The sequence below is a fragment of the Macrobrachium rosenbergii genome, chromosome 6 (genome assembly GCF_040412425.1).
Source record: "Macrobrachium rosenbergii isolate ZJJX-2024 chromosome 6, ASM4041242v1, whole genome shotgun sequence".
In the NCBI taxonomy this organism is placed as follows: Eukaryota; Metazoa; Arthropoda; class Malacostraca; order Decapoda; family Palaemonidae; genus Macrobrachium; species Macrobrachium rosenbergii.
The window spans coordinates 17,257,195-17,280,732 of NC_089746.1; the positions used below are offsets into that span (position 1 = coordinate 17,257,195).

A 23,538-nucleotide genomic window follows, 5' to 3' on the forward strand; every position below is an offset into this window, starting at 1 on the left:
TGTCTCACATGATTCTCTTGTCTTTTCAATCTCTCTGTCTCTCTCATGTGATTCTCTTTTCTTTTTAATCTCGCTCTCTCTCTCTCTCTCTCAATCACATGATTCTCTTGTCTTTTCAAAATTTTCTCCCCTCTTATGAAGGACATTCCTGAGTAATTTCTCATCTCATTATAGCGCAACGAAAGTTTGATTTCCCCCCAAAGAAGGAAAATGCGAAGAGGGAGAAGGGAGAAAGTAGTAGGGAGAGGCAGGGGAAGAGAAAGGATTAACAGGGAGGGAAGAGAAAGGAAGGAGGGTAGGGAAATAAGTGCCAATATGGCCCTCATTGATATTCCAAATGGCACGCCTCCTGCAGTGGCCTGGTTGGGACATGCTTAGATTTCCGGATCCTCTCTCCTAATTGACAGTTGTCGCATCTCTCCCGCTCGCTCTCTCTCTCTTATATTAGGTCGATGACCATAGGTGTTGTGACGCCCCAGCTTATATTCATCAGTCACTTACATCCGTCATAGGACAAAGGAAAATATCTAATTAATGTCGGTTCCATTTTTCTTGATAAGGTATCTAATTACACTTTTGGTTTCTTTGGTTCCATTTGTCTTGATAAGGTATCTAATTACAATTTTGGTTTCTATTTTTTAAGAAATATTTGATTACTGTTTTTTCCTATTTTTCCAACTATTTTACATTTAATTTTATCATTCTCGTTACACCGGTTTTATTTTTCGTCGCAGCCCCTGGAAATACTCACGAGCGGATTTTTGTCAGTTATATTCTTTTCCAAATGTGTGTTCTCTAGGTCACAGTAAGTTTTCTGAGCGAAAGAATGTTTCATGTCGACTTTTCCTTGAATCAGAGAAAGAGGCTTTCGTCTTATCAAATTTATGATTTATTAACCTGAATAATGATTGGTCGGACGACATCTTTCAAGAACAAAATTTGTTCATAGTTGTAATTTAATGTTGAATAAAATGTGAAACTCCATAGAATGATTACACAGGACGTGAATCCTACTCTAACGTCTTTAAGCTTGAGAACTTCACAGAAACACACGCATACACATCCATACATAAACACAAGCATAAATTTACACACACACACACACATCCACACAATGATTTGGTATGGCTTGTTCATGTAGAATTAATGGAGGACGATAAGAGTATAAAAATCAGAATTGTCGGGAAATAAAGAAGACTTTCAAAGTGCTGGATATTTGTAGTTACAGATAACGGAACGTGGGGGAGTTAAAGTTAAGTATATCTTAGTTTTACCAGACCACTGAGCTGATTAACAGCTTTCCTAGGGCTGGCCCGAAGGATTAGACTTATTTTACGTGGCTAAGAACCAATTGGTTACTTAGAAACGGGACCTACAGCTTATTGTGGAATCCGAACCTCATTATAGCGAGAAATAAATTCCTCTAATTCTTCATTAGCCGGCCGGAGACTCGAACTCGGGCCTAGCGAGCGCTAGCCCACAGCTCTACCGACTCTCCCAACATGGGGGAGTTAATCTACAGAAAGTGAAGAGAGTGCGTGGATGATAGAAGTAACATTCACAACAGCTTACTGTTGAACATTTGTATTATATATATATATATATATATATATATATATATATATATATATATATATATATATATATACATATATATATATATATATATATATATAATCATGAAGCTACAAATGTCGCTTAATATCAAATTCACGCTACCTCGGGAATATCTTAATGGAGAATTATCACCGAAGGGGAATTTATATAAGTGATAAATGGATTGGTACCGCCGGACACGAACCCTCGACACAGACCTTATCCAGCAACTCCAGTTGACGTTACCACTGTGCTATCTTCCCCTTCAGTGATAATTCTCCAACGGAGATATTCCCGAGGTAGTGTGAATTTGATATTAAGCAACATTTGTAGCTTCATGATTGTATATAAATCATGGTGTGATAAAATTTCATATATATATATATATATATATATATATATATATATATATATATATATATATATATATATATATGTGTGTGTGTGTGTGTGTGTGTGTGTGTACAGTATGTATATTGTCACCATGCATACCAAGTACCTGGTTATTACACAACTAATCACAAAATTCAAAAATTTACCTCACTTCAGCCAGATATCTGAACTCTCATAACAATAAGAATTATGACTGAGTACTCTAAAGGTAACAGTGATCCCTTAAAAAGCTCATTAATCACAAGAAAAATCAAACTAAGTTTATCAAGACTAGTGTGAGGTATCAACAGCTAAACAAGAAATATACTAGAGAAAAAGGGCATCACTCTATCAAACAACTACAATTGTTTCCCTGGTCTTAATTCACTTCAGCAAAACTAAAGGAACAAAACATGTTTATCACTTTGCCTTATGCACACACAATTAATCTTATTCACTGGTGGTCAATAAATGAAACACTGTTTTTTTTTAAATTTCAAATACAAAAATTTATTAAATTCAAAATTTATAATTAGAATTCACAATTTTAAAATTTACTATTACTTGGAAACAACACAAAAATTTAATTAATTCTTGAACTAAATCATTAAACAAAATTAAATCACAAAACTTTAATTTATCAAGAAATTAAACTGATCAAGCAAAATTTAAACTATCAAGAATTATTCAAGATTTGAAAAGAAAATCTTAGTAAATGAAAATTAAATCAAGTATGCAATGTTAAATTATCAAGAAATATTTAAAATGCTAAGTAAATAAATGTTAAATCACCAATAAAAATCAAGAGATTGCAAACACAAGAACACACAAAAATACACAAAAGATTTATCAATAATAATTTCACTAAGGCAAAAATTCTTTTAATACACCTTATTATACCATGGTAATAATAAGTAAAATTCACTTTACCTTACACAAGCTTGTGAAAACCCTCGTAAAACTTCTTGCCATGCAGCTGCTTTCAATTCACAAAATGCACTTTTTCATCAGGCGCCGTTACAACCAAATTTTTACACTTTTTCCTATAATCAGATCTCAAAAGCTATATTTAATACCAGTGACCACAAATATATTACGTTAATATTACTCTCTTCTGAAGTAAGAGAAGAGAGAGAGAGAGAGAGAGAGAGAGAGAGAGAGAGAGAGAGAGAGAGAGAGAGAACCACAGCTAATGGTCTCTAAATAAGAATGAGCATATTTCAGGATTCCAGTAAAAAATGAAAAAGATGACATCATTAAGGCATTTTGGGGGCGAGATACGAAGGCAAAACGTTTTGAATGCAATTGGGACAATGCCTGACACAACTGCCATGAGGTTCAGTACAATAACTGTTTGTCTTTACAAGAAATTCGTATGGAACGCACGTAACATTACGGCATCACTTGTCTTCTTCTCGTTTGAGACAAAGCTATTACAGAAGCCTAACATGATCAAACAGATTTCTACTGGCTAATTATGACTGGTATGTTTTTAAAAACAAAACGAAAAACCCGAGTTGGTTTCCAAGCGGATCTGCAATTGTTATCCCAACCTGTCGTGGCGTAACCCAAAATAACGCGCTGTCTTATCTGAACTGATGACAGATGACACATCTGGTCTAAAACTCGAATCTCTCTCTCCCGCTACTACGCTTTTATCAAGAAAGAAATTATTCATTCTAAATCTCACTGTTAAGTTATCTAAATTACTAACTTTTTTGAGATCTGACATAACACTACATATGACATCAAAACACATGATAAATAGAAGAGTAAATATATCAAAATTATAGGAGAATATACATATTACAAGGCAACGTCATGAAAATATACATATATATAGATATACATATACATTTATATAAAATTATTATACACATGTATATATACATATACTGTATAATATATATATATATATATATATATATATATATATATATATATATATATATATATATATATATATATATATATAGTATATGTATATATATATATATAGAGTATATGTATATATATATAGAGTGCTAAACACAAACATACATTACGACACGTGTGAACTATGAACCTTCCAAAACTGACGCAAATAATTCACACACCATAGACTTAAAATTGTGTCGCCAGCATTTCTTTCAGAAAGGATATCCTGTCTCCTAGCAGGTTATCTCATTTACTAAGTTTCCGAGGCCTTAAAGTCCAATCTCCTGTTATTTGTCCCGTGACAAACGACCTTCTTCTACGGGGTGGAAAAGCACAATCTTGACCCTCATTCATCTTACACGTAAACCGTGGCTTGCTCAGAGTAGATAATTTTAATTAGTCTTTTATCTTTACGTGTAGAAGTGACTGCTCGTCAAGGAGTCTTCGACACCGTCTTGCTTATGTAAGGGTTTCTGTGTCGATTCTTCGTCATGCATGTGTGCAGAAATATTTGTGTGCATAGGTGCTGTGCTTACATCAATATGTACACGGGTCTTCATTACTTTGCAAAGATACTAAGCACCCAACAGCTACCTACACTCACATATACACATAGACACACACACGCACACACACATAGATATATATATATATATACATGCATACATATATATATATATATATATATATATATATATATATATATATATATATATATATATATATATATATATCCAATAGTCTACATAGACTGATAATTGTACATACGAAATGGTTAATCTAGTGTATATAACTGCTAGAGAGAGAGAGAGAGAGAGAGAGAGAGAGAGAGAAGAGAGAGAGAGAGAGAGAGAGAGAGAGAGAGAGAGTAAATTAAGGAGGTGCCACAAGAACACGATTTATGATATCTTTTTGCATGTTGACACTAGGCTTTACACAATATGGTCAGTATTGGTTAAAATAAAAAGCACAGATTGTCACCATACCGCCAGCACGAGCACCCCTTTGCTTGAGCCACAAGAAATGGAGAATGAATTCTGTCCAACTGACAACAATGTAAGTTCAATTTTAGCAGCAGAGGTGTGGTCATCCATAGTTGGTAGAATTAAAGTGCGTAATATTTTCCAAGAATGGAGGTTTCATGTCATGACTGTTGAAAAGCAATGCATTGAACTGGTGAATGTGATCGACAGTCTCGACAGACTGATAGTTATATATACAAAATGGATAATGACTGACTCCTGAGGGGAGATAATGTCTTACAGTAGCAAACGATACGCCTAGTGTGAAAGCACATACGCCTATTGATTCCTTCATTGATGTTAAGGCAACACAAGAAGCAGAAGGAAATGCAAGGAACTGGATGGGATTATAAGAATTCAGTTAAAGGCCAAGCGCTGGGACCTATGAGGTCATTCAGCGCTGAAAGGGAAATTGAGAGTACGAAAGTTTTAAAGGTGCACCTGGAGGAAAACCGCAGTTGCACTATGAAACAATTATTAGGAGAGAGTAGAAAGTAAGATGGATGAGAGAGAATACGAATGGAGGCACAGTAAAATGAATGAAAGGGGCTTGGAGCTACGGGCCGAAGGGACGCGGCAAAGAACGTTAAGTAATGGCTGCACTGGCGGCACTATCCGAGGTGGTCTTGCACTACCGCCCTACAGGGCAGAGCTAGTAGCTAAATGGAAAGATAAAACGATGGAGATGGTTAACGTTCTCGTGATAGCAATCTTCAGTGCTCGCGGGCGAGTAGCCTTGGTGAAGTGTCAAGACAAATATGATGTGGTGAGTCAAAGGTAACGAAAAGAAGGAAAGTAGTCCAAGTAAAAAAAAAAAAAAAAAAAAAAAAAACTCGTCAGTTCGTATTCCTCTGTTTCTGTAAGAAGCTCCGGCAGCAGCAGCTTAGTTGACGCGACGTATTCACTTCATTTTGCTTTTATCGTGTTTTATGATAATTCAGTTTAGCCTGCCAAAGGGAAAAGGAAGAGGAAAAGAATAAATGAATTATCTCGACGAGTGGACATTTCCAGATCCAACTGTTTTAAAGGACAGTTAAAACATTACGAGAAACATAAAAGAAAATATGACATATTATTTTCAATTCAGTTTTTCAAAATGATAAATTTTCTAATATCATTACAGCTGTAAAGTTTCGTTTGAAGACAGCTTGACGCGTGTCCTTATACCGTGATTGTAGAGGAAAGATTGAATATAAACTTCAAAATATAATCTCAGTTATGCCATTTAGGTAAACATTAGATTTAAAAACTGGGAAAATATTCACATTAAAAGACACAAAAATAAGAGAGAGAGAGAGAGAGAGAGAGAGAGAGAGAGAGAGAGATGCTATTATATCTTAAAAATGCGCATCTTTCAAGCGCAGGACGACATTCCAGCCTTGATAACAAGACATTGCGTAATTCGTCGGCGTCTCTGAGACTTACGGTTGAATTATCGGGATTTTCAACGACTCCAAAATACTTAGAATGAAAACATTATGTTAATTAAATTAGTCTCACGGTTTCCAATTATATGTGTGAGTCTTTGAATGTTAAAGAGAATTCTTTTTTCAACCGGCAAATTTATTTTTTGTACCTGTATTTGTAAATACAATCACACTCGCATTATCAAATCTCTCTCTCAAATGTATGTATATATATACATATATGTATATAATGTGTGTAGTATGTATATATGTGTGTGCGTGTGTGTGTGCGCGCGCGCGAGTGTATACACTTGCACACATTAAGCTTTAAGCGTTGCTACAAACAAAATCAATTTTGGACTGAAGTTGCTTAATATTTTAAGGCATTTGTTCCATATTGCGTATAAATCGTTGGCAATTCTTTCATGACCAAACTGATAATTTATTCAAGTTTGATAATATCTTCTTGCATTCTAAATCTTAATCCCAGATTTTTTCCAAAAATGCAAACGAACTATTTCTTCTCTGGCGATAAGCATTTGAGACATCCAGTTCGATACATTTACTCTACGTATATTTCGTATTTTTTCTAAAAAGCTTCGTCTATTTCAAGAGTAACTCTTCCTGTATTTTGTGTGCCAGGATAAAGTCAGTCTCCTAAAATGAAAGATCCATGTATACGCAGCCAATGCCGTTACCAAGACATTACCAGGACATTACTAGCCCAGTAGTGAAATAAAGCAATGGCCATCTTTTGGCTCCAAGGCTTGGCTTCCATCTGGGCCCACTTATGGATGGTTGAGAAATGCGAGTCGACAACCATAACAACAACAAGGTCTACAACCACAACCCCAGATATTCTTTCACCGTTGCATCCTGTTTTTGCTCCACCAACGGAACCTCCTGTGCCTCTTTGCAGTGATGGCATCACCAACAATTGCTTCCTGCCAGGCCCTACTGCAATGGTAGGTCGTAGCAAGTATTCACTGCTCCCGTTCTGATATTCTGTTAAATTTCTTTGAATATCCATTAAGCTTTGTTTATCACTTCATATCAGGGCTATTTAAACACCAAGTCGTACTTCAATCACCCTTCACTAAAGCTTATTTACTTATTTATGAATATATTTATCACTTGTTCAAACAACAAAAACTTGTAAATTTCATTCTGAGTATCTTGTGGAGTTATTAATACCAACATCAGCAAGATATTCAGTCTTTTTATGCTATAGATCACACACTGGACATTGAGAAGCCAGGCGCTGATTCGAATTCCTTTTGTGACCGAGCAAAACAAATACTTATCATCCTGGAATGGTATTTCATTTCTGCTTATCACTGTTTCGCCAAAAGCCATGGGATTCTGCCCACCAATTCTGCCGGAGTCGAGACGGGTTTCTCATCGCCAAAGAACACCAGCTAAAGTCGGTGGGTAGCTACTGGCCTCCCCATAACCTGACAGTCGAGGACGCAGATTCATCCTTTCGGCGCAGAAATCTGTCAGCCCAGGACCTCACCTGGACAGCTCTGATGCGGCACAACGGGCATTACCAATGGCTCTCTCAGTTTCCAGGTAAGAGGTCAGTGCACTGTATTCGACAGGAAAGAATTTTTCAGAATCACGATTATTTTTATGACAGGCAATTTTTTTCGCAGTCAGTGAACTGACAATGCAATGATCAATTTGCAAGAGTTTCCTACTGCTTGTTTGTTATATATCAACGTTTCAAGTAACTCGGCAGTTTCTTCAGAAATCATGTAGTACGTCAAACAGTTCTTAAAAAGAATGAACTTCCATTGTTCCACATTTTGTAACTGTCAGATTCTCTTGCTATCTCATAATTTGAAACACAAATCCATAATTTCCCTGTTAACAAGGGATTCATTTTCTAATTTCTTTTTTTTTACATGGACAAAGATTGTGCTGTAAAAGTTTCATATGGTGATGCAAAAACAACAAAGGTTTTTCAGTAGTCCTTTTACTAACTGATGCCAACATCGTTGGCTTTTTCACTGTGAGAACAATAAAATTTTCATAGATTATGCTCCAGCCATTGGACAGTTTGTTGCTTGGTCTCCACCGAACAAGTGCTCACAAGAATGCGCAGGTCATGATGTTCTCAGCCAGCGGACTTATTTCATCTCGTGTTGTCAGTCCCTACGCTTCTTTTGTCATTTACCTGAAGCTTCAACTTGGCGAGGTATGCGGGAAGAACTAGCAGTTCACTTTTCAAACAGTCTGAAGTATCTGTTCATGCTTACCCAAAGATGGTATGTGTGTGTGTGTGTGTGTGTCTATGTGCTTTGTTTGGAACCAGAGACCCGGATTCAGTGTGAATACAGTGTGATTGCTAGTGACATATATTGATTGTGGTATATGCAAGTGGAAAAAATATTCAAAAGTAAAGATATTTTGGGTTTTCCCATGCATCAGAGTAAAAGTGTAATGGTAATCTGCAGAAAATTAAAGACATTGTATTATTCAAAACTACATTACATAATGCACCAATCATTCATAGCTTACCTAACACCAGGTGAAATTGATCCAAGTGACGTCGAACTGAGAGTCACAGTCAACAGGGAATCAGCCAATGGATGGGTCGAGGTGTCAGAGGCGGACTTTCCGAAACTAGTCATCGACTGCACGGCTTTCCACACGATAACTGGTCGACCTCTGGGCGTTCAGCCGTCAGTTTTCTGGTCGAAGGTTAGTCTACCATTGACTTTCATCTTATGATAGGTTTTATTCAGATAAAGAAGACTATGTGACCTTATAACACTTTCTAAAGAGGTAAATGTGTTTTTATGGCAGATTAGTTACATGCAGGCCACTTGATGCATGATCCAGAGAGAGTCGATTGATTTAAGTTCATTAAACCCATTTCTCAATTATTCTCCTGCTGGTTTACTCCTTCGCACACCTTAATGGACGTTTAGAGAAATGTTTAAATATATTTGTAATGAGTCCATGACGAATGATTTCAAAAGTATAAGTGAGAATGTCTTAAACAACATACCAGCTGTTAGCCCCCAAAAATTCCTTTGCTCACAGTTAGTTTCCATAACAGATCGGCAGCAGGAAAATGTTACTTAAACCTTATATCGGATATATATATATATATATATATATATATATATATATATATATATATATATATATATATATATATATATATATATATATATATATATATATATATATTATATATATAAATATTATAGGACGACGACGAAAAAGGAGGTGATACATATTCAGCTTTATTTATCGCCAACGTTTCAAAAATAGCTTCATCATCAGGGCTAAAATACAAAAATAACAACAATTAAAATCAATACAAAGGACCCAGTAAAATCATTAACGTTAAAATGTCGATATTAAAACCGAAACATAAAAGTTAAAACCAACCTAACGCCTCAAGAAAGAAAACTGAGTGACCAGGGTCACTCAGTTTTCTTTTCTTGAAGCGTTAGGTTGGTTTTAACGTTTATGTTTCGGTTTTAATATCTATATTTTAACGTTAATGATTTTACTGAGTCCTTTGTATTGATTTTAATTGTTGTTATTTTTGTATTTTAGCCCTGATGATGAAGCCATGCTTTGAAACGTTGGCGGTAAATAAAGCTGAATATGTATCACCTCCTTTTCGTCGTCCTATTTGTTCTATATATGTATATATATATATATATATATATATATATATATATATATATATATATATATATATATATATATATATATATATATATATATATATATATATATATAAATGTCATGAGGCTCCAACACTACCTAATGAAAATGAAGCGTAATAATAAATGCAAAAAGGGGGAAAAGGTTGTCGTTGTGATATGTGGCGCAACAGGAACTGAAAGAGTAAGAAAAGAGGAGATACGTATGCCTGGTAAAAGGGGTGGCACAGCTAAGAGAATGGTTCAGTATTTTGACGTGATTTGTCCATGGAGAAAGAATGAAGGATGACAGGTTTTAGAAAAACAGTGTTTAATTCGTAGGCGTCAAAAGGAGAAAGGAGGGGAAAACATAGAATGTGTTGGACAGAGGGATAGAAAGAGGTATTGTAAAAAACGTCCTAATATCTAGGAAGTGAATTTCCTTTAGTTTAACCAGACCACTGAGCTGATTAACAGGTCCCCTAGGGCTGGCCCGAAGGATTAGATTTATTTTACGTGGCTAAGAACCAACTGGTTACCTAGCAACGAGACCTGCAGCTTATTGTGGAATCCGAACCACATTATGACGAGAAATGAATTTCTGTCACCAGAAATAAATTTCTCTAATTCTTCATTGGCCGGTCGGAGGATTGAACGCGGGCCCAGCAGAGTGCTAGCCGAGAACGGTACCAACCCGTCCAATGAGGAACTTATATCTAGGAAGTACTGGAGTACTTAGGCATAGGCAAATGGCATATTGTGTGGGGGGGGGTGTATGGTGCACTGCCGGTTGCCTCGTGTGTAGGCGCATGAAGCAGTTGATGTTATGGAAGTTTCTATTTTTTTTTTTTTTTGGCATAGGGAGCTCATCCACAATTCAGCAATTGTTATTTTTTTCAGGATGGAGTTTATATAGATTCCCAGGTGAAGAAACTTCTCCCTGCGACGTTCTACGATGCCTCGAAATATGACGTGCCGTATAAGGGATCGGAAGCATCCCACCCAGAACTCAAACAGGGAACTTACTGGTGCGAGTCCTGGGTCCCTAGTTCGCCTTCCCGCTTTGTGAGTAATAAGGTCCTAGTGACTCTCACAGAATGGACGGTTCTGATAGTCGACGCAAAAAGGGAGGAACCTTTCCGTACGGACTGTCCAGACGATCCCGCTGGAAGTATACGTGAGACCCTCAAGCCTGTTTTGCGGAATATTGACAACTACAGTGTTGATATGATTAATGTGCAGAACAATGTATCAATAGACCGAACGACAATGTTTGTGAGTTATAAGTTTCATGTCCATGTGCCTATGTCGGATAACTGTCTTGATCATATCTTAGATATCATGAAAGATGATGGTGAGGGTTACAAAAAGCTTTATGAGAACAAAGGCTACCTCGGCACATCATCCATCTATTTCGGAACATACTGCACGGAACAGAGGGTAAAATACCTCTACGGGAACACTTTGGTTTGGCCCTTCTCGAGGGCAGGTAGAGTCAGCCCTAAACATTACAGGTGTAGGGGCACAAATAATGAGTTAAATTATGGTTACTGCAAATGGAATTACACTCATGGGGCTTCCATTGAGTTTGACCCCTCTGAATGCCAGGATTTTGATTCCTGCCCTTTAGGGTACACAAAGATAGCAGATTATCTCTGTATGTTTATCTCTAAACCTGACACTTGGCATAATAGTCTTAAGGAAATATATAAAACTGCTAATGCAATTGGCATTCTTGATATACTGGATTCATTCCACATCAATGAAAGTTCAAATTCGAATTCTGTGTATGGTTTTGTTAAGCAATTATCTGTAGAGAAAATGGAGAGCTCTGTGATATGGCTTCCAATAGGAAGGGTGATAGACAATGGACCTCTTGAATACTTTGGACCAGGTCAGATGATTTATCCTTACAAAGATTACAAGCAGCCCGAATTTTACAGAATCTCTTGGGAACCAGATCAGCCAGCTAGTAATCAAACCTGTTTAGCTCTAAACTTGATGACCAATACTCTTTTAACTCTCGATTGCAACACTGAGTTACCTTATGTGAACTTCTTGAATGTTTCTGGTTTACTAGAGCTACCAACTTACAAATGGAAGTCTATTATACCACAGCTAATCGCAAAGGATCCCGGTTGTCCAGAGGACTGGTTCTCATCTGGGTTTTACAATGAAATGTCAATTTGCTTCAAACTTTTCACAAACATTGAGAACACCACTTGGGAAAGAGCTAGGAATTTTTGCGAGCTAGGAGGTGCTCAGTTGCCCACACCCGGTAAAGGTTTTTTAGACTGGGTTTTCAGACAACACATTAGTGACCACAATGTAGCAAGTGTTTGGATGGCAGAAGAATCTGCATATGGGAATGGTCATATGGACTTTGTAAACTGGAAGGCCTCTACAGATCATTCACTGATGTACGGTTCTCTTGGTATAGATGGCTGGGAGAGAGAACCAGGAGACGCAGTGAAATCAGACATCTTATGTCAAAGGGAAAATTCCTTGAAAACTGACCAGAGAATGAGTTTACACGTGGTAAAGAGAAAAAGAAAATCAAAATCCCAAGGGTTTAAGGTTGATAAATCAATTTCTACAGTCTGCTTAGAACTGACCAGTATTTCAGAAGATGAATCAAGAGATATAAAATGTTACGCCAATGGTATGTTAGTGCCTGTAAAGAAAGCATATAGCCGTTCTTGCACGCACGCAATTGAGAGTTTACAAGGATACTATCAGTGTTACCTGTGGGTGAAAAACCCTGCAATTCTTATCGAATCTAATGAAGTTCTCAATCTTGCCTCAGATGTTCTGACTTTTGCTGTAACTTTAGTACAGGTTGACTCATACAGTCCAGAAAAACATGACAGTACTTTTATCTATGGGACCAACTTTGATTATACAACAAATTGTGCCACTTCCTTTATTGATTATATTGAGAGTCAAATAAGCAATATAATTGTTTCAGTTAAGAACTTCTTCTATACTCCGGGCCAAAAGAACTTCACTTTATTTCATAACTTCAATGTTGAAATGAAAGCAAGAAATCGTGCATATGCCTTAATAAGTGAATATGACATGCTGGTACAACTTGTGCCATTATTTAGACAAGACAGAAATTTTTCAGGCTGTGAATTAGCTAGCGTTCAAAGCACTGTAGGCTGTTTGGGGGAGGTTACAAAAGTTTATGGAACATCTGAAAGGAATCTTACATGGCCTACTGTCCGGGGACACAAAGCTGTCCTGCCAAAAGAACTCTGCATAAATGAGAGGGCAGAACCAGTTTACCGAGAGTGTGTGGGCAATTTCCTACAGGGATATCACTGGGGTGAAATTTCTGATGGATGCACGGGAGATCCAACTAATGTCACAAAAACTTTATGGAATGTCAGTAGGAGTGAAAGCAGTGGTGACTTAAAGACCTTATCTAATCTAATTTCTGATGGATCAGCACTTCTACCTGCAGACATTCATTTTGTTGCTAAGAAATTCCAACAGATATCCAAAAAGGATGCCGTTCCTAGTAAAATGGGATTGGAAGATGTAGTGGAGATGCTCAACAATGTCATGGAAGCAGATGAAGAGGCTTTTGAAGTTCTTCAACACACTCTCAATACCTCTGGCATCCTTTTTGAAGCATTTAGAAACATCACATTTAAAATCAAGATGCCACCTGCTAATGGGGACAAAATTGTAAAAGCAGCAAGGAAACTCATTTCTGTTGAGCGCCTGGACTTACAGGTGAATTCCAGTGTGATAGGCTATCAGTCCCTTGACGGTGGTAAACGGCAAGTAACAATCAGGAAAGATTATGATGAAAGTTCAATCAAAGGAGATGCTGCAATTATATTCCCGGAAAATCTCACTTATATTGTAGCAAATATGGAATCAGAAAATGAGACAGAAAAAGTAAAGCTAACGTTTGCTGTTTATAGAACCCCAAAACTGTTCCAGGATCACGCATCTTTTCCAAACTATTCAGTGAGCGGTGACATCCTACAAGCTACTTATGATGGTAAGGTGGTCAAAGATTTGGATGAGCCTGTGCAGATTCTGTTCAGGCGCTCTGACAAGGGAAATGACTCAATATGTGTCTTCTGGGATTTTAGGAAGAATCTTGGCCTAGGCGGATGGTCAACGGACGGATGTTGGCGCGGAGACCAAATGGGTGATTATGACATTTGTCTTTGTAACCATTTGACTTGCTTTGCTCAGCTCATAAATTACGATGATGAGGAGTTTGAGGGTATTCATGCAATTGCATTAGATATCATAACAGTAATAGGCTGCAGTTTGTCTATCATTGGTCTTTTGATGGTGTTTGCAACTTTCTGCCTTTTCAAAAAGTGGCGACGGTCTCTAAGCAACAAAATTCTGGTCAATTTATCCATCTCTGTGTTTTGCAGCATTGTTATTTTTCTTGCTGGCATTAATCAGACATGGAACACCATCTTGTGCCGAAGTGTTGCCGTTTCTCTCCACTACTTTATCCTTGCGTCCTTTGGCTGGATGCTAGTTGAAGCTGTTCATCAGTATCTTAAATTCGTCAAAGTTGTTGGCACCTACATCCCAAGGTTTCTGTGGAAAGCTTCAGTAAGTGCCTGGGGTCTACCAGTCCTACCCATTATTGTAGTTTTGGTGTACGACAGTACACTCTATGACAACAAAGGTTCAGATGAGGTCGAAGGGAAGATCTGCTGGATGTCAAGTGAGTGCTTCATATATGCAATGCTCCCACCACTGGCATTAACAATGCTGGTTAACATCATAATGTTCGTCCTGATTATCCGCGGGGCTGTGTGGGGCAGGGCCCGAATGAATTCCACATTGTCTGAACGTTCACTTTTCATGAGCCAGCTGAGCATGGCAGTTTGTGTCTTCTTCTTGCTGGGCTTCACTTGGATATTTGGCCTTCTGTCAATATGGAAGGGTCGCTTGTTGTTTTCCTACCTCTTTTGCATTTTCAATACTCTCCAAGGATTCTTCATATTTCTCTTTCACCTGTGCCGAGAGCGCACAGCTAGGAGGCTATGGAAAGACTTCCTCTCTGTCATATCAAGGGTTCCTGTGTCAACCTCTGACCCCGTCCATTCAAATAACATCCTTTCCGTGCAGCGCACATATCGCTTAGAAAACGTCACATACAACCAGGGAGGAGGAATTCTAGTGCTCCCGAGAAGAGTGTCGGCGGATACTGTCCGGACGACGTCTACTCTGGCAAACTCTCGGGCTTCTTTCAGGCCTTAAGTCATTAGTCTGACCATTCCATTTGTTCTAAAGTGGAATCTGATAAGTATATCTGCGTCTCACGAATGAGTAGTTGACATGCTTTTCATTAGTATTTCAAAATGTTCTTTCGGCTATTACTAATAGGCTAGGAAGGTAATCTTTGAAATTTTGCTTGTTTATCAATTATCTGCAGCTTATTAAGGCGTCTAATGACATTTATGTTAATGCACTAAATGCAGGATGAAATGTTACGTAGCTACAAAGGAAAGAGTTACCGTCTAATTTTCAAACAAGGCGGTAGGTATAGATGCTACCCTTGAAAGATGTAACCGGTTATTTTTTAAATATAACGACTGATTCCATATTCTTAGCATTTAGTGAAATGACATCGTAGAGTATAAGTTTTGTCATAATAAAATCCTAAAATTATTTTCATTTTAATTAATATCCTGCACATAACTTTTAACTACATTTATGAACTTCATGTTCATAGCTTTTCAAAAGTCTAACATTCATTATGCTGTATCGCAGCCTATGAATATGGCATGCGAAAATCTGCAATGTTCCTTTAGTATTATTCACTTAACTGAGATATATATATATATATATATATATATATATATATATATATATATATATATATATATATATATATATATATATATATATATATATATATATATATATATATATATATATATATATATATATATATACTATATATATATATATATATATATATATATCAATTACGTGAATAATACTATATAAAATTGTTTTATAGAAAGTAACATAACTAGGCTGATTCGCTTAAAGAAGACAAATCGCAACCAGTCATTTCTCTCAGTTCTAAACAATAAAAAAAAAAAAGATGTAGCTGTAAATTCTTTATAAAAAAAAAGACTTCTTGTAAAGATATAAGATAAAAATGAAAATGGGAAAAAAGAAAGAGACAAACAACAAAGCTTCGCAAAAATACAGACAAGGGGAATGGAAGTTGCATTAAGCTTTAGACTTCTGGAATACCCAACTTACGTTTTTACTGTTTTTCTGCAGGCCAGGGCATGGGGCCCTGTTCTAAGGCGAGACAGACAAACGACGCAGAAGAAAATAAGGAATAGGTAAACCTTAAGAGCTTCAAACGTATATTCTTTAACATTAAAACCCAGTTATGGTATGCCATCTTCCAACATTGCAGAAAATTTCAGAAAGAAAAAATACCTAATTTTTTTAATGATCTCCACATAACAAGTTCCAAAATTTGAATTATCCATTGACGTCAAATTCCTAAGAAGTAAAAGGGGATAAAGGTGCAGAACGACGTCGTCACTGAAAATGTAAGCATCCTGGATGTGACTCAGTTTCCTGCAGAGAGCGGAATGTGTTGCATTTGGAGGTTTCTTTACCTTTACATACCTAGACCGTGTTTCTGCCAACAGAAGTATCTAGAAAGAACTCAAATTTGAAGAGGCAAAAGCTCATTCATAAACAATTGTTTCAAATAGGCAAGCCAAGATCTCTGATTCAATTCATGTTCCTTTGAAGTTAACGAAACTGATTACCATTTCCGATGATATTTTAGGAATATCGTAATTTATCCTGGAGTTTTACTTTAAAAATGGGAATTGCTAAAGACAAAGCATTATTATTTCAGAATTTGGAGGTTCTAACTTAAATTCATCTTCCAGTGGATTGGAGATTGGACTCAGTTAAAAACAACCTATTTTGATGGGGTGCAGATTAAGATTCCAAGCATTTATTAAGGATTAAGTGAAACAATGGACTCAAAATGTGTCGACAGTAAAAAGAAGAAGAAGAAGAACAAGAGGCAGAAAACATCAAAACAATGTGTAGAAAAGCTGGGTTCGACTCCCAACCAAGGCTGACCATTCAAGAAGCATTGGTCTAGCAACTGCATCTCAGAAGACTTGCAACCCACAGATTTTTGGTTTCTGGGGTTTCCTATTCACTGTGTTATTTTCCTTTATTCTTTTTGATAACAGCATGAGAATGGCAATACCGATCAAGTGATCATCTAAGACTACTGGTACCTTGATCCAGAAAGGCATTTCCCGTTGAAATAGGCGTCCAAGCCGATGGTTGCCAACTGTGCTTCGGGTGCTTATCATTTCGCCATATTTAGAAGAGACAGCGTAAACGATGCACACCTGGAGTTTGCAAGCCCACTTATCTTTCTTTTCTGTTTTTATATGTAAAAATATAAAGGGTTATGATCTCAAAGAATCCAAGCATACCAGAGAGAGAGAGAGAGAGAGAGAGAGAGAGAGAGAGAGAGAGAGAGAGAGAGAGAGAGCTGCTTTTACCTATTCATCATTACAACGTTAAGACATCAGATCAATTCCTCACCCAAGCACCCTCGTGTTTTTTAACACCGCTTCCGTCCTAAATATCTGAGAACTAGCTATCTAAACTGAGCACCGATTTCAGAAGAGAGAGAGAGAGAGAGAGAGAGAGAGAGAGAGAGAGAGAGAGAGAGAGAGACTTTAAGTGGGCGAAAAAGTAAAAATGCAACTCATTTTCACATGGCGCCAAATATTTCTTTATAGACCCAATGAATCAAGATAATAGTGAGTGTTCTTTGTCTAATAGATTACTCAGCATAAAATGGAGCACCTGACGAGACAATTGTCACAAAACTGGGATCGATAAAATCCCCGAATGACACGGGCCACAGGCCACAGCACTCAGCGGATCCCACTTGGAGAAATGGAATACAGAAGCCTAATGTTTCCTATTTTGTACCTTTATCGCACAAATATTACAGTCTTTGCTATAGAGATATTTTCCAACCCGTTCTAAAATTATTTTTTATATCTTGAAAAATGTCTGATTTTCATTGGAACTTTTTCCTCCCCTCTTTCCACAATTTCTGTCTCCCCTTTTTCGTTGTCACGTTGAGGTTTTGGATTTAGATATTTTCTTACGTAAATTTAAATCTTATATTAAGAGGCTACTTATTTTGGACATTCCTTCATGAAATTCTGATAACATCTACTATACGTACATATATACACAGTCAACCGTAACTATCTACCTATCTATATATACAGTATATATATGTATATACACATATGCATATATATGTATATAATATATATATATATATATATATATATATATATATATATATATATATATATATATATATATATCGATATATAAATAGGTAAGTAGTAGAGTGCTTGGCCTACATTTGCAAGCTTCATAGTTAAAATGCTAGCTCGTCGACTTAACTGTTAATGGATATCAGCATCAGCTGGTGTCAAGAAAAAGGGGTGTGTGTGTGTGTGTGTGTGTGTGTGTGTGTGTGTGTGTGTGTGTGTGTGTGTGTATATATATATATATATATATATATATATATATATATATATATATATATATATATTGATGATGAATAATATTGCCAAGACCAGGAAGAACATTCTTTATTACACAAGCTTTCGGGGTATAAAACCTCATCATCAGGCTGAAAAACCGACAAGGATTAGAATCAATGAAATTACAATAAAATGAATTGTCATAATAAATCTTCAGCAAAAACACTAACTAAATATATAAAACGAACAGTAATTACAAACTGAAAGGGTGAGACGCAAAAAAAACGAAAAATTAAAAACGAACACAAACATAAAAATATAAAATAAGGTGAAATGTAAACAAACTACCAATCACAAAGTAAAATATTTAACGACCCAATTGTGTACCTACTATGAAATTACACGGTAGCTAGTTGAATACCAGACGAGTTGTTGTTCAATTCCGATTTTATCTTTTTAATAAACAGCGACTCTGAAATCGAAAGGTCCAGTCTGTTTGAACAAAAAGACAGTACCTGAAAATCCAGGTCAGTGATAGGATGGTCCTGTGCTAAACTGTGTTCCCTAATGGCAGAAAAGGGTGGTTTGAAAAGAGGAAACCTAGTTCTAATAGAAAGACCTGTGTTCCAAAATTCTGTCTGAGCCAGAGGGAACTGGATCCCACGTATCGCAGACCACACTGCGGACAAGTGAACAGGTAAACGACACAGGAATTAAGGTCCACAGGCAGAGTAGGCTTCTCCCTCAAAAGTGATCTTACAGTAAAAGGATTATTGAAAACAAACCGGAAACTAATTTGTTTTTCGGACCATATAGCTACTATGACCGAGGCAAGGCAATTTAATGTTCTTGACATCCTTACTAGCAGTACTGTACACCGGTCTGGGGCAAAACTTTTCATTTAACAAATTTTTCAGAACTTTGTAAAATACAAAAATGGGATATGAGTTTTCAGAAAAATAATTCAGGAGGAAGACCATATCTTGATGAAAAAAATTAAAATCACAACAAACATTGTAGGTTCTATTTATCAAAGTGCGTATTGAATTTATCTTATACAACGTTGGTGAAAAACTGGGGTAATTCAATCCCAACCCAGTTAGTATTTTTGCTGAAGATTTATTATGACAATTCATTTTGTTGTAATTTCATTGATTCTCATCCTTGTCGGTTTTTCAGCCTGATGATGAGGTTTTATACCTCGAAAGCTTGTGTGATAAAGAATGTTCTTCCTGGTCTTGGCAATATTATTCATCATCAAGCTAAGATTTTCAAGTAGCCGCCCAATAGCCAAGACTATAATTATATATATATATATATATATATATATATATATATATATATATATATATATATATATATATATATATATATATATATATATATATATATAATACATTCTCACAATCAAACAAAGCAACCCATTTCACCCGAGAGAGAGAGAGAGAGAGAGAGAGAGAGAGAGAGAGAGAGAGAGCATATAACAGGGATTCATTGACGGTCACCCATCCAGTTACTGACCACACCCAAAGCAGCTTAACTTCGCTGATCGGAAAAGAGCAGTTGTCTTTTCTTAAAACGCCATTAGTGAAGCAAAAGGATTGTCATGCTATCAAATATATTCATGTTATGTAACTTCCTTATGCGGCTGAGCATACAGTATACATACGGTATATTACCTGGTGTTTCTTTAGAAAGTTTAGAGAGAGAAAGACAAACGACGAAGGGAAATGAAGAAACACGAGCAGAAAGGGAAGTCAAGAGAGAAGGAAGGTAAAAGAATGACGATGAAGGATGGGAAAGAGATTGCCTTATAAGTCACGGGTAATATTATCGGTTAGCGATGGATTCCTATCATCGGCGGATGTTTCCACCTCACTGGCTTCGAAAATATCAGCAATTGCGCGGCATTATTGCCACTGGCCAAAATAGGCAGCTTCCGGACGTGACTCAGGCTTAACACACAGGAACTCTTTATGTGATTTCTCCCCCTTTTTTTGGGTGACATACCTTCATCAATTCGGAAGATGAATAAGCTCTTTTTTTCATACATATGCATCAAAATACAGGAGAGAAAATGCTGAGAACATAGTTAAAAGTAGAAAAGTACAATGGGACGTGATATTCTGGCCCCGTCATCGTTACCAGGGCTGGATCATCATAGCCCAGTGTTGATCGAACTCCCTCACCAGGAAATGATTTTTCCATTTTTTTACTGCTTCGAAAGAATTTGAGGCGACAGATCATTATTGACTTTGTAAATCAATAAAATATATCTGTTACTTAGTATCGTTTTTACTGAAGAAATAAGACAATTGATAAATTTGTCAAAATATATAATAATATTAATCAATTCTAAATGAGTCCCTTTTCATTTTACAGTTTTATAGCATAATGTACAATAATTCAAGAGAAAAATCAGCTGAATGACTTCATAAGTAACTACATTGAATTATAATACAGATTGCACTCTTATACTCATTAACGACTGTAATCTTTAAGTCATTACTTGATTAATTGTAGACAATTATAAGCACAAGAAAAAATAAATAAACAACACTTAAAAAGTTGCAGCGCTATCTGGAGAGTTCCTAAGTTTAATGCTTAGTCACATGTTAGCATTTAATGTGCAAGGACAAAATAATGGACAAGATATGATATATATATATATATATATATATATATATATATATATATATATATATTCTATATATATATATATACTATATATATATATATATATATATATATATATTCTATATATATATATATATATATATATATATATATATATATATATATATATATATAGATATATATATATCAAAATGATATGAATATATAATGAATATATATATATATATATATATATATATATATATATATATATATATATATATATATATAAAGCAGATAAGGGTCAAAATGTAAAAAAAATGTACATGTAAACGTATATGCATGTATGCATTACACAGTTAAATACATGCGTATTCGCATGTATTATATAGAGGATTAAAATCCCAAATTACACTTATAAATAAATGAACACTGCTTTCAGCACTATGAACATATGCTAGGATGAACTGAACAAACCATTAAGTTCTCTGTATTTACACAATAACGTACAATCATGAATTTGCCTTTCAGAGAAGCATCTCTAAACACTTAATTGTATATCGTTTGCTAAGTACCTTCTTAGAATGTCTAATTCTATGATCATTATATTACACATCTTACTTCCTCAGAAATCAGCGGTGACGTTACAATGAACATGATCAATTCAAAAATGTCACTTTTTTGTAAATATTTTGAGTTTAGTCTTCCTGTTTCTGAGTCAGATTTCGAAATTATAACAGTACTTTCACTAGTGAGTAGTGTTAAAATAAATTTGTACATGTTAGCAATCAATTCTCAGAAAATTTATTTTCTTAAAATACTCTTTGGCCCTGTGAATTCAAAAGTGCTGGATCTTGCAACCGCCACATAGCCTAGTCATTAAGCTTGACATCGTACATTCCAAATCAAGGTTTCATAAGTTACATATATTTCATATATAAGAAAACCCCATGACATGATCAGCAATGATAATGACACATTCTCCTCTAATATGTGCTTTAGAGCATAGAGTAAATATCAAAAACTCGGAAAATCGACTGAAAGTAGGATAGGGATGTGTCACCATTTATATCTCTCTACATAAAAAAAACACCAGTGCTAACCTGTGAACAGTGGTGAAATGCTTTTTATAATGTAGTCATGCAACAAACCCCCAAATTAAACTCCTTCTTATGCTTAGAGGCTTACGAACACTGGCTAAAATGTGTTATCTTAGAATGAATAACTTGGCATAAATTATCATTCTAAAGCCATAAAAAAGCTTGTATTCGAAAGGATGCCTTCTTAGGAGTCAATTATTTCAGAAAGTGCCGGGCCCACTACTGATTCATTTTCCTACGATCAGCCGTTGTGTGTGGCCTTGCAGTTTTCGGCAACGATCCAGATCTCGTTTTGCCTGCCGTGGTACCTGAAATAGGCCTAGTTGTTAGGATAGGGCGTTTAAAGCCACATGCAAAGCCACTTCTATCTTAGGTGGCAAGAAAAACTCATATATACTATTTATATATATAGTGTGTGTTTGTGTGCATCCACGTGTATATATGCGTAGGTTAAAAGATACTTAAACCTAACGGACATGCCTTTGTTTAAACATAATAATATCTAACTCCGACAACAACAGAGGTAGACCTTCCAGTTAGCCAGAGAGATAAGGAAGAAGGTGACGTCGTTTGTGACACAAGGGTACCAGTACCCAACAGATTATTCATCAGGCTACCAGCGAACACAAAAGGATATCGTAAAAGTCAGTGCTTGAACAAGAGCTAGAAGAATAAGAGTGGAAAAGTATTATAGATAAATAACCAAAGTTGACTCCTAGGTTAGGTGAAAACACTCAAAGGAGGCATACAGACTGAAAGAGTGAAACTTATGACCAGTGCAGTTTCCTGCAAGAGAGACGGTTTATAATGTGCAGTGTTCTTGATGTGATCTCTACACTCCTACTAAGCAGAGTGATATTTACAGATTTGGTACTATTAAAATATCCCGTGGTTTGGCTTTAAACAGCCTGTTTTCTTAGCCAAACACGAGACCAAAAAAGAAGTTTTGAAGTGGCTCGATGCCAATTTAGATTCGTGAGAGGAAGAGCAAAGAACTGACCATAGTCAATAAAAACTGAATATATATATATATATATATATATATATATATATATATATATATATATATATATATATATATATATATATATATACATATACATATACACACACTAGTATTTTGTAGTTTGGTGTTCCGTCACCAGAGCGGCGCTGTTGCAGCCGCAGAGCCTTGAGTGTTGTGAGGGTTTTCAAAGACCCGGGAACCGGTATATTTGAATATATGTGCTTAGTGTGTGCGATTTTTCCGTTCATTATCTTCATAATAGTACGTC

At 36.0% G+C, this 23,538-nt stretch overlaps 2 protein-coding genes across 4 annotated transcripts in view; one reads left to right on the top strand and one right to left on the bottom strand.

Moving 5' to 3' along the window:
- Positions 1–4,283: 4,283 nt before the first annotated feature.
- On the top strand, positions 4,284–15,639 carry LOC136839241 (uncharacterized). Of its 3 annotated transcripts, none has more exons than XM_067104999.1 (6): positions 4,284–4,348; positions 6,956–7,278; positions 7,666–7,885; positions 8,352–8,513; positions 8,847–9,019; positions 10,882–15,639. In XM_067104999.1, the coding sequence occupies exons 2-6, from the start codon at positions 7,057–7,059 to the stop codon at positions 15,226–15,228; spliced, it is 5,124 nt and encodes a 1,707-aa protein (XP_066961100.1). In that variant the 5' UTR covers positions 4,284–4,348; positions 6,956–7,056; the 3' UTR covers positions 15,229–15,639. The 3 variants fall into 3 exon arrangements, with proteins under 3 accessions (XP_066961100.1, XP_066961101.1, XP_066961102.1); XM_067105000.1 differs by having other exon boundaries at positions 8,364–8,513; XM_067105001.1 differs by lacking the exon at positions 8,352–8,513.
- A 5,228-nt stretch (positions 15,640–20,867) lies between these two features.
- The window catches only part of LOC136839242 (uncharacterized), a 42,896-nt gene continuing 40,225 nt past the window's right edge, over positions 20,868–23,538 (bottom strand). Inside the window, exon 11 of the mRNA XM_067105002.1 lies at positions 20,868–22,572. Coding sequence (XP_066961103.1) covers positions 22,506–22,572 — 67 coding nt within the window. The 3' untranslated portion in view covers positions 20,868–22,505. The remainder of the gene's footprint in view (positions 22,573–23,538) is intronic.

Coding starts and splice junctions, on each gene's coding strand:
- LOC136839241 (XM_067104999.1), top strand. CDS start 7,057: ATGGCCATCTTTTGGCTCCAAGGCTTGGCTTCCATCTGGGCCCACTTA. Junction 7,886..8,351: donor ATGGCTCTCTCAGTTTCCAG/GTAAGAGGTCAG, acceptor AAATTTTCATAG/ATTATGCTCCAGCCATTGGA. Junction 8,514..8,846: donor TGAAGCTTCAACTTGGCGAG/GTATGCGGGAAG, acceptor ACCTAACACCAG/GTGAAATTGATCCAAGTGAC.